Genomic DNA, 11,350 nt, shown 5'->3' with positions numbered 1-11,350 from the left:
GACATCCTCAGGCAGGGAGGAGGACGGGACAGCCTCAGGCAGGGAGGTGGACAGCACAGCCTCAGAGAGTGGGGAGGACAACACAGCCTCAGGCAGGGAGGAGGACAGGACAACCTCAAGCAGGGAGGAGGACGGAATAGCCTCAGGCAGGGAGGAGGACGGGACAACCTCAGGCAAGGAGGAGGACAGCACAGCCTCAGGCAGGGAGGAGGAGGAGGAGGATAGAACAGCCTCAGGCAGGGAGGAGGCTGGAATAACTTTAGTCAGGGTAGAGGCCAGGACAACCTCAGTTGGGAAGGAGGGTGACCTCTCAGGAGCCAGGAAGAGAGAATATGGGGAAGTCTCAGGGGAAAGGATCTCAGAGGGCACTGGGAGGGCCTGGGCATTCGAGGAGGCCTCCAGGGGAGACCAGGAGGAGGAAATGGATGAGAATAGAGAGGCTGAGATGAGCTTTTCCCCCAAAGAAACCCAGTCCCTGGGAACTAAGGGCACAGAAGAAGCAACTAAGGACCAGACAGCAGCGGGGGAGGCTGCAGAAGGCCATGGGTCAGAGGGGGAGGTAGGGGAGGGCTTTGAGATCCAAGCAGATCAGGAAGGGAAAGTGGCTGAGGGGAGGCAAGCCTCAGCGATCAGGACTGTTCCAGCCAGTCCGGAGGAGGTGGTGGAGGCAGAGAAGACCAAAGAGGAGGAAGAGGGTTGCTGGGCCTCAGAGGCTGAGTTGCCCAAGGACGACATGACAAATGAGGCTGAAGGGGATGCTGACCTGGAAGCAACCCTAGAGACCAGCAGTCCTGAGAAGGAGTTCGGCGGGGAGAGGAGTGAGGGGGAGGCTCAGACAGGCGGAGAAGCACAGAGGGTGGAGTGGGGTGGCCTTGAGCACGAAATCACTGAAGGCCAAGAACCTGAGCTGATGGCAGGCCCCCAGACCCTGACAGAGCAGCCTGAGGAAGGACAGGGGGGTGAGGAAGAGCTCTGGGGTGTTTCAGCTCTGAGCAAAGAGGAGATGGAAGGGAGTCTGGAGGAATACCCCAGGAAAGTGGGAGATGTAAAGCCTGATGCCCCTGGGGCAGAAGTCTGGGAGAACCAGAGAAGGGATGTGGAGGGAGGGGATACCCAGGAAGAAAAAGCAGATACTGAAGAGGGGGAGGAGGAGGCTGCAGGAGGCCAGGCCCCGAAGGAGGCCCAGGGAGGCCGAGAGTCTGCGCTCCCAGATGTCCCGGAGGCAGGCGGGGAGTGGAAGAAAGCCCAGGACGCAGGGTACGGGGCAGAGGAGGGAGACACCCTTGGAGCAGAGAGCCAGGAGCTGGGTGGAAGGCATGGGGCAGACGCAGGGACAGGTCAGTCGCTGGGAGAGTCAGATGCTAGAGAAACCGAGGATGCGGAGGTGGAGGCCACAGTGCCCTGGGGGGCAGACACAACATCCAGCGGAGACTGGAGGCTGGAGGAGGCCGCTCGGAGCCTCCAGGACAGCGAGGACCCAGGGGTCAGTTCTTTGGCTGCTGAGATAGTGAGGGATAAGGTAGCTCTGGTTGGAAGGGCTGCTGGAGCTGGGGGAGGGCTCGAAAGAGAGGCTGGGGAAGCTGGGGACTCCAAAGGGAAGCAGGAGGCTGGGGGAGGCGTGGAGCTGGTAGAGGCTACATGGGGAGAAAACCGAGGTGGGCCGGAGTTTGGCCTGGTGGGCTCTGCAGACAAGGAGGTGGCTGGCAGAGGGGGCCAAGCCGAGGATTTGGAGGCCAGAGAGGGTGAGCCCGGGGGAGAGTGGGTGGAGGTCAGGGAGCCTGCGGCGGCAGAAGGAAGCTGTGAGATGGGTGGCTTTATCTCGGGCTCCCAGGTGGTGAAGGCAGAGGGCACCGTGGCCACAGTGGAGGCCGAGGGGCTCCCAGGAGGGCAGACGCTGTTGGAAGAGGAGGCTGTGGGATGGCAAATGAAGGAGCAGGGGCGGGGCAGGGAGGGGCAATGTGGGGACCACCACCCCGAGGGAGAGGCAAGAAGGCCCCTTGATGTGGAGGATGTTGCGGTGACTGAAGACCGGAGAGCACAGGCCGAGGAGATTGTTCCCGAAGGCCCGGAGGACGTCCAGGGCCCGGAGGACCAGTCAACACACCAGGAGCCTGCAGAGGCCGAGCGTGGGCCCCACGGGGAGACGGCAGCAAGTGCCGGCCAGGGTGCGGGCACCAGCTGGAGTGAGGTGAGAGCCCCAGCTGGGGTCCGGGGCTGGATAGAGCAGAATCTCGAATCCGGCCCCACGGTACTCTGTGCCCCCTGCCCTGCAGGCCCTGCTCCCTGGGTCTCTCCTGGACGTCTCTGTGCCCCGGAGCCGTGTGCTCCTGTCTCGCAACTCCTCACTGCGCCGCTCCCGGCCCTCTTTCCGACGGACCGGCGCCCCTGAGCAGCAGGGGGAGCCTCCCCGCCCCCCACCCGAGGAAGAGATGTCAGCTCGCGAGCAGAGACTTCTCCAGCCAGAGGAGCCCCCAGAGCCCAGCCCCCCAAAGCCTGAGGGGACCCCACTGCCAGCCAGGAGAAGGCCGCTGGGACATGGGTAAGCCCAGGGTGAGGTGGCTGGGCTGGGCTGGCCTGGGGAGGAGGCCGTGGCCGCCTGGAGACCAGCTCCCCTGACCTCTGTCCGTCCGCAGGTTTGGTCTTGCACACACCGGCATGATGCAGGAGCTGCAAGCCCGGCTGGGCCAGCCAAAGCCGCAGGGAGGGCCCTGAGCCCCCGGGAGCCCGACTCCAAGTGAGGCTCAGAGGGATCCTCCAAACCCTGCGCGGCCTGTCTCCCTCTGCCACTTTGGACATACCCTTTCCACCCTCTGGGCCTCAGGTTCTCAGTGTGTCATTCTCGGAACAGACCGAACCAGACGCCTGTGAGGACCATGAACTTGAGGAGCATGACTCGGCAATGTGGCCGACAGACTCCCTGCCCACTGGGACCGCCTCTCACGGCCTGTCCTGACCGCCTCTCTCACCTGTCTCGGCCGCCTGGAGGACCAAGGGGACGAGACAGTTCTTCCCGCAGCCTTCCCTCCTGGACTGCTCCCAGTCCCCCACCCGGGGCCTTCTGGAAAGCTGTGGAACAGCACCCAAACCTCGGGGGTGGGAGCTAGCCCAGAAGAAGGGGGTCAGCAGGGCCTACAAGCCCCATTTGCAGTGGGAGGTGGGTGGGAAACAGATGGTCAGCGGCCCTGAGCTTTCAAAAACTCACAACTCTGCTGGTTACTATGGCACCCACCGGCCCAGCAAGCCAGAATGGAGGAAGGTACCCAGGAGCCCCCAGAATTTAGGAGCAGAAAGGGGCCCAGGGTGGCCAGAGGCTACAGATTCTTGTCCCTTGGGAGTCAGGTACCCCTTCTCTGAAAAGAAGCTGAGGCCGAGGGAGGGTGAGAGTGCTTTATTGGGCACCCCGCACGGTGGCCTAGCCCGAGGACAGCTAGCAGGCTCTGAAACAATAAATAAACCATCATTTCCCTAAACAATAAATAAATATCCAAGAAATAAATATCTGCCAGGGACCGGAGGGGCCTTAAGTTATTGGGTAGGGATCGGGGTGGGAGCCCGGTGGAGTCCTGCCTGGCTTAAGGCAAATGAGCTGGGGGCTGTCTCGTTGCCCAGACCCCAGTCCCCAGGTTCTGAAAGGTGAAGGGACAGGACTAAGAAGTCATCCCATCAGGGCTGGGAGCTGAATGTTGAGCACCCCAAGGGTGGGGCTGGGTTTCTGGCTTGGGAGAGCAAGAGCAAGTCCCTCATGGCCCGAGCCAAGACAAGCTCCAAGGAATGCAGCAACTGGTAGGTGTAGAGGAGCTGGGGCCAGGACAGCTGTGCTGACGTCTGTGAGGGGCCACCCGGAGCCCGTTCGAGCAGCCCCTTCCTCTCCTCATTCTCCTCCTCCTCGGGGAGGTTGAGTCCCGCGGCCAGCACCTGCGAGGAGACGCCCATGGGTCAGACAATGGCCAAGCTGAGACCCAGAGCACATCCTGGTTCTTTTATGTTCCCAGCGGTACAGAATGACATCAGAGACCACAAGGTCATGATTTCCCTGGATAGCCCCTACTTTAGATCTTCCATTATGTCATCACCTCACGCGTCCCGCCTGATTTTTTGGTTCAAGAAAACGGAAGTCACAGAGCAAGATGCTGCTCATGGAGGTGGCACACTCATCCAGGATTGCCCTGGGCATTTGGGACCCCAGAAGTTCTTCTCTTAAGGGTCATTTTAGGATCTGAAATGGACAGAAAGGTGGTATAGCTAGTTTTCATGCTGCTTGCATTTTCTGTTTTCCTTTTGTTAAGAGGAAAATGCCAGTTTCCCTTGGAAATGTTCGGGAGGGCCTGGTGATGTGAGAGGCTGAGGGAGAAGGGAACCAGCTTTGTTACAGGGTCTGTTGATGCCAACAGCTGTTCCGGGTGCTTCAGAGCTGTTCAGACCAAGACCCCAAGAGAAGGCAGAGATTCAGGGGACAGAGCCACTCCCCCCACCTCCCTCCAATACACCGAGGGTCTAGAGCATCTCCCTCCAAACTTACCCAACCTGTGGGCAGGGGGTGTTTGTAAAAGGGAGCCAATGAGCTTCAGTTTTTTGTGTTGGTCTCTGGGAGTTGAGGAGGTGGGTGGACACTCTACCTGGAAGCGGAGATGCCGCTGCAAATCCCGGAGATCCAGCCTCATGGTCCACAGCTGCATCTTCTCTGAGCTGGTCCAGCCCCTCTGGCCTCCCAGGCCTCCCAAGAGGGCATGGAAGGGGCGAAGCATCATGGAGAGGAAGCAGAGTCGTTCTGGGTCCTGTGGGAGGGAGGGAATGGGTCAGGCAAGGCTCACAGGCTAAGGATCAAACCCAACCCCATGTTCACCATCCTGTCACTCTCTGTCCACAGCCCCACTCTATCCCCTTCTTCACCATCCCCTTTCCTGTCCGTCGCCTTGCTTGTGGTTTTATCCTGTCTCCAGCCTCCTTCCAACCCTAGTCCCACTCCTAATCCCAACCCCATCCCTCCTCCATAGGTGCAGCCTCATTCTCACACCACTCCTTTATTCCAGCTGAATTTTTATATCCGATGACGTACTCAGCCTCATCCATATCCGATTCTTCCACTCTTCCCCAAATCCATTTTCCATTCAATCCCCGACTTCATCTCCATCCACCCAGGGCCAGCCTTACTGCTAGCTCTCCTGCCCCACCCCTCTGGCCCCCAACTCACAGAGAGGCTGTGCCAGGCCTGGAAGGTCAGGGAGACGTTGGGGAGCTGATGTCCCAGGGGCAGGAGGTCCAGGCTCACTCCTGGCAGTTGAGATTCAGCCTATGGGGGCAAGGTCTGTTAGTGGGGACCAGAGGGAGTGGGGATTTGCCCATCCCCAAAACCAGTTGCATTAGGGTGACTCACAAAGCGGTGGGCCTGGGTCCGAACCTCGGAGAATAGCTTCCTGGCGAGCTGCAGGCTGACCTTGAACTCCCTCTGCAACTCCTGCAGGCTCAGGGGGGACCTCCCTGGCGGTCTCGGGAATCCCCAGACACCAGCTCGAGCCAGGAGCAAGGAGAGCAGCAAAAGGCCGAGCCCTGGAGAGGGGCGCGGAGTTGGTGGGCCAGATGAGGGGAAGGCTTGAGAAGAACTCACGTGCCTTTTCTAACCTGCACTATAGGCAAGCCCTGTGTGCCATCTCGCTGACCCCGCACAACCACTAATAAGATGGAAGTTTTTGAGGACACCATATAGGATCTCTGTATGAATGAAAAGAAGATACCCCTTCTCCAAGACAGACACAAACTTGCTCAGAGTACCCACCTTTGCAAGCAAATCTCAGGCTGGATCTTGACCCCCACCAACTCCCTTGGCCAAGTGTCTTTTTCAGTGAACAAACCACTCAACCGTATGTGGTAGCCTGGGTGCTATTATCCTGTGCATTTTGCAGATGAGGAAAATAAGGCCCGGTGAAGTTGGCCAAATAGCTAGAGAGTGAGGGAACCAGGACTGGATTCCAGATCTGCCCAAAGGCAGAGCCTCTGTGCTTCCCCCAGCGAACTTAGAGGAGGCAGCCACCTCCCCCGGAGTGGGCACACTGTGTTCTGCTGAGGATTCCTTGGGCTTAGCCAGGCGGCTCTGATGACCTGAACTAGAGCCCCAGAGGTGGGCAGGCGGTGCTGGAGGCTCTATCCCAGGGAGTCAGAAGGACAGGTTGGTCCAGCCACCACCAAGGAAGGTGGGTCACTCTGCAGTGTTGGAAGAACAGGGGGTGCCAGGAAGAGGAGAGCCCAGAATGGGAGGCAGAACCTCGGTTTCTCATTCAGCTTCTTCCCTTGAGCAAGTCATCTCTTATCTCTGTGCCTCAGGTTCCCATCTGTAAAATGGGGGAGTCAGACCAACTGATTTCTTTTCTTTCTTTCTTTTTTTTTTTTTAATTTATTCATCTGAGACAGAGAGATACAGAGAGAGCGAGAGCATAAGCAGGGGAGAGGCAGAGGGAGAGGGAGAAGCAGGCTCCCCGCCGAGCCAGGAGCCAGACATGGAGCTGGATCCCAGGACCCTGGGATCATGACCAGAGCCGAAGGCAGACGCTTAACCATCTGAGCCACCCAGGCACCCCAGACCAACTGATTTCTGAAACTACTTCCTGCCCTATATTTCCTGGACAGAAGAGAGAGAGGCCCTAGAGTGGGAGCTCTGGGAAGAGGGCAGTGTTTCCTGGTTTCTCCATCAGGGAGAGGAAATCTAGCAATCACTGGAGTTACACAATTCTCGAAACACAAACCAAAACTAGGCTGTAAGTCTGTAAGTCTGTTCCTGCTCTCCCTCCTCTCTGTGCCATTCTTGATCTCTAACCCCTGGGCTCTGCTCCCAAAATTGTCCTGTAAATAAAGACTAAGGGGAGCTTCTGGGTACTTCCATTCACCAATGTACTTCCAGAGGTGGGGGGCAGTGCCTGCAACCCCCAGCATTCAGGCTACCCTGGCTTGGGGACCACTCTGGCATCCCAGAGACTTCAGACGGTGGGGGGTTCCTCTTAGCTCTACTTTGAGGGAAAGTGCATGCCCCCAGGCTCTGGTGGATATTGCCCACCCAGAATTGAGCTGAGCCATTTCCTATTGACCCTCTGCTTCTTGTCTGAGCTCTGGAGCCCCAGACCCTTCCCGTGGCTTCTCCCTACCCTCTGTACCCAATCCTGGGTCATTGGCCCTGGCTCTGTCCCCATCCTCCAGCCCTTGGTCCTTACTCTGGCTCCTCTTCCTGTGGCTCTGGTTCCAGCCTCTGACTCTTTGAGTCACCAACTGCAGATTGGACCTCCTTCCGAGCTACAGACCCTTGACCCAGTTAGGCTGTTGACTCCTTGGCCCCAGCCCCACACTCCAGCCAACTCCTCCTGCTATTGCTTCCTCTACCAGCCCCAGTTCTCAGCCAAACTCTTCTGCTCATTCACTCCAACCAAACTCTTCATTTATCTGCCTGGTCCTGGTCCTGGTCAAACTGGCTGCCCACCTCTCTCCCTTCAGGCCAGTCAAGCCTTCCCATCCTCTGCCCAGCCCTGGCCGAACCATGAGCCCTCTGCCCCTGGCCCCCATTCATGCCAGACTCATTCCCATTCTCCTGTTGACTGTATCCTGTATCCTCAGTCTTGGCCAAGTAGTTGCCCGCTCAGCCCCTGGCCCCCATCCACACCCGTCAAGACCTCCCATCCCCTGCCCAGTCTCAACCAAGCTTGCCACCCCTCCACCCCCAGCCCTGGCCTCAGACTCACGCCAGCCAAGGTCGCCTGCCATCTGGCCCAGAGCGGGGCCCAGCCTGTGTGGCCAGCCATCTCCCGGGCAGGGGTCTTATACTGGGGGCTGCGCCGGTTTCACTTTCCGTCCTGCTTGTACTTTCGGCTTTGCACTCAGTCTTCTCTCCTCACCACCCCTTGCTGAAATGGGGAAATGTCATTTCCCTTCCCAGAGGGGGCGGGAGGTGCAGTGGGGGGTGGCGGGAAGCTGGGGTTTCTGTCAATCCAAGCTCCAGAACCCCTGCTCAGCTTTCAGGACCAGCCCTCCCCTCACATCCCCGCTCCTGGGTGAGCCACTGCTCTAGGGACTGGTAGGTCCCAGAGACTCAAACCCTCCTACTCCTCTGCTGTGTCATTATCATCCTAGTGCCATCACCAGCTCAATGTACCATAGAGGATGGATGGCCAGGTAAGGGGATTGCCCATCAGAGAGGACTTGGGGTTTTGAGTCATCCTACTCTTTTCTGGTTTACCAGATGGCTGAGGGAGGGAGCTGAGTGGGGAGCTCCTTGTGGAGCTGGGATGGGACTTTGTGTGGAGCAGTGGCGTCCCTGTCTGGGCAGGATCAGGGCTCAGCCTACAGCCAGGGTCAGGACGGATGAGAACAGGTCCGTTCAGAGCCAAGAGCTCAGTCTTTGGCCAGAGTAAGATCTAACATTAGAGCTCAGTCTATAACCAGGTTTAGGACTTGATCTAGAGCTTTGTCTGGGGCCAACGTCCTGGCTCTGTCTGTGCTTGGGGTTAGAGCTATCAGTGACCTGGAGGCCATGCTTGGGACCATCTGGGGTTAGGTTTCGAGCTCAGTCCAGATTAGGCACGGAGCTTGGGCTGTGGCTAAGGTTCTGACAGAGCCTGTGACTCAGGTCAGGGCTCAGGCTTGGGCTGTTGATGTCTAGGGTCAGGGTTCACCAGGTTGGGGTTGTGTGAGGTAGGATGGGGCTTGGTCACGTCCCAGAATAATCCTGCTCTGTGTGTTTCTGCTCTGTGGATGGCTGTCAGGGCTGGGCTGCATCAACCACTGGTCTCCCTTCCAGCACAGCTCCACCCTTAGCCCTACTCTGGATTTTCCATCTTCAGGGAGAAGATGGGGGTTTCTTGGTCTTCCCCGAGGCCCACTTTCCTTTTAGGATCTGTGGGGTTTCCCTGCTGGGTCCCTGCAGTGAGACAGAAACCAAGGGGGTTTTCCCTTTCTATACTCTGCCTCTCAGCCCTACATGGGCCCTGCCCAGCAGAGCCGCCTGGAACCAACTGCCCGGGAAGTACCAGTACATTTGGGGGAGCAATCCCAGAGGGTTGCTTGGAGGAGAAGGAAAAGGAAGAGCGAGCGGCTGACACCTGCCTAGCCCAAACTGGTTTCCCTTGCAGTGTCCCCTGGTGGTGACAGCTCATTCCCCCACATCTCATGCCACTGAGACCCCTCACTGGGGGGGTCCCAAACATCCTGAGACTGATGGTGAGGGCACACACAGGCCCTGGCTGGTCTTCCTCACATCCCCAAGTCCTGCCGTCCACCCCACTCACCCTCTGACCACAACCACTCCCCATCCTTTGCCGTTGCCCAGAACTGCTGTGCCTCTCAAACCTTGAACTCCATCGCCCACTCTCTACCACAACCTCCCGACCCTTCTGACCTTCTCTTAGGGTTCCCCAAGACCTCCTGTCTCTTGTTGCTTCTCTGCCCTTCCCAATCTGGCTGCAGCTGACACCTGCAGCCTCATTCCTGGTCCAGCAACTGGAGCTTTGTGCTTGAACATGATGAGCCATCTCATACCAGCCTGCCTTTCCACTAGCTCTTCTCTTTGCCTAGAAAGCCCCCACTGTCTTCTCTGGAGTCCCCTCTTCTCAGCCTGTTCTGAACCTACCCCTTGTCACGGGCTTCCTCCCCTGAAAAGCTCATTCCTTCCTGCCATAAATCCTGTCTCCAATGGACATTGCATATTTATTTATCTTGCTTAATCTATCCTCACTCATACCACTCCGGCCATACTGACTCCCTCATTGCTCCTAGAACATGCCAGGCATGTTCCTGCCTCAGGGTCTTTGTTCTTGCTGTCCCTTTTGCCTGAAACACTCTTCTTCCAGATACCTGCAAAGCCCACTCTCTTCTTATGATCCCTACTTAAATGTCACCTTCTCAAATGGAGTCCTCACTAACCCGATTAAAAGATGCAACCCTGCCCCTGGCACTTTCTCTTTTCTATTTTCTAGAAAGAAATGTTGCAATTTCCAACTATAACTGTGGATATATATTTTTTTTCCTTCGAGATCTACCAATTTCTCTCATGTGTTTTGATGCTCTATTGTTTACGTATAGACAAAATTAGGATTGTTATGTCTTTTTGAAGAACTGACCCTTTTATCAGAATGTAATGTCTATCTTTTTTTTTTTTTAGTTGTATGTTTGGTGTTTATGTTGTAATGTCTTTCTTTATCCTCGATAATGTTCCTTTTTTCCCCTCAAGTTTACTTTTTCTGAAATTAATTTGATGAGTCCTGACCTTTTTGATTAGTGTTTACATGGTTTATCTTTTTTTTACATACTTTCATTTTTAACCTGTTTTTAATTTGCAGTGGGTTTCATTAAAACAAAATTCTAGATTAATATTTTTGTCAGTTTATATGGCATTTATGAATGTCTGCCATAAGTAAGTAAGTATTCTATTTCCTAACTGAAGATATCTGTCCTACTCTTTTTTGTAAGATTTTATTCAATTATTAATTAATTAATTAATGAGAGAGAGAGAGTGAGCATAAGCAGGGGGAGCGGCAGGCAGAGGGAGAAGCAGGCTCCCCGCTGAGCAGGGAGCCCGATGCGGGACTTGATTCCAGGGTCCTGGGATCATGACCTGAGCTGAAGGCAGACGCTTAACTGACTGGGCCACCCAGGCGTCCCTACCTGTTCTATTCTGAATGTGAGGTTAGTTGTTTGGCTTGTGACCTCAGTTCCTTGATGAGTTCAAGAAAAATCATTAATTTGTAGTTTGTCTTACTTTGTTTCTGGTTGTAAAGGGCAAGTGGTGCCTTTTCCAGATTTTATACCTTTAAAAAATGCACATTATTTGTGTTGCTTTGTTCTTCTAGCTGGGTACTTTAGCACCATGTTAATTAGATGTGATAGTGAACAGGTTTATTTTTTTCTTCATTTCAGCGAGTAAGCTTTAAATTGTTCATTATAAGGTATTTTTTCTTATCTTTTTATAGATTCCCTTCATTCGATTCTAGAAATCCCATGTAATTCATAGTTTGTGGACATTATCTTTAATAAATATTCACTTCATTTAAATTATTTGCCTGTATCTATTAAGACCCCCCTGGCACTTTAAAAAAATATATTTTATATATTTATTTGACAGAGAGAAAGAGAGAGAGAGCAAACACAAGCAGGGGGGCAGCAGGCAGAGGGAGAGGGAGAAGCAGGCCTCCCGCTGAGCAGGGAGCCTGACTTGGGGCTCCATCCCAGGACACTGGGATCATGACCTGAGCCGAAGGCCGGCACTTAGCCGACTGAGCCACCCAGGGACCCCTCCCCACACACTTTCTATCCCTTTCCCTGCATTATTTTTCTACATAACATTTAAAAACATCTAACATTTTCTCTCTCCCTCTTT

The 11,350-nt window shown here is 55.4% G+C and overlaps 2 protein-coding genes across 5 annotated transcripts in view; one reads left to right on the top strand and one right to left on the bottom strand.

Moving 5' to 3' along the window:
- Nucleotides 1-3,491, top strand: part of APOBR (apolipoprotein B receptor) — a 4,947-nt gene extending 1,456 nt beyond the window's left edge. The window contains exons 3-6 of one of the 4 annotated variants that reach the window (XM_034988968.1): nucleotides 12-2,188; nucleotides 2,274-2,539; nucleotides 2,634-2,734; nucleotides 2,849-3,491. In XM_034988968.1, the coding sequence (XP_034844859.1) occupies nucleotides 12-2,188; nucleotides 2,274-2,539; nucleotides 2,634-2,712 (2,522 nt within the window). In that variant the 3' untranslated portion in view covers nucleotides 2,713-2,734; nucleotides 2,849-3,491. Of the gene's footprint in view, nucleotides 1-11; nucleotides 2,189-2,273; nucleotides 2,540-2,633 lie in introns of all 4 variants that reach the window. The other 3 variants (XM_034988967.1, XM_034988966.1, XM_034988969.1) reach the window with 3 other exon arrangements.
- Nucleotides 3,492-3,501: 10 nt separating this feature from the next.
- On the bottom strand, nucleotides 3,502-7,843 carry IL27 (interleukin 27). The gene is made up of 5 exons (XM_034988970.1): nucleotides 7,722-7,843; nucleotides 5,375-5,547; nucleotides 5,192-5,290; nucleotides 4,617-4,775; nucleotides 3,502-3,915 (listed from the first exon to the last, which is right to left on the bottom strand). The coding sequence occupies exons 1-5, from the start codon at nucleotides 7,741-7,743 to the stop codon at nucleotides 3,664-3,666; spliced, it is 705 nt and encodes a 234-aa protein (XP_034844861.1). The 5' UTR covers nucleotides 7,744-7,843; the 3' UTR covers nucleotides 3,502-3,663.
- Between the last annotated feature and the right edge of the window lie 3,507 nt (nucleotides 7,844-11,350).

This window comes from Mirounga leonina, unplaced genomic scaffold, assembly GCF_011800145.1.
Source record: "Mirounga leonina isolate KUSES-001 unplaced genomic scaffold, KU_Mleo_1.0 Mir_454, whole genome shotgun sequence".
In the NCBI taxonomy this organism is placed as follows: domain Eukaryota; kingdom Metazoa; phylum Chordata; class Mammalia; order Carnivora; family Phocidae; genus Mirounga; species Mirounga leonina.
This window is presented reverse-complemented; position numbering and strand designations above follow the sequence as displayed.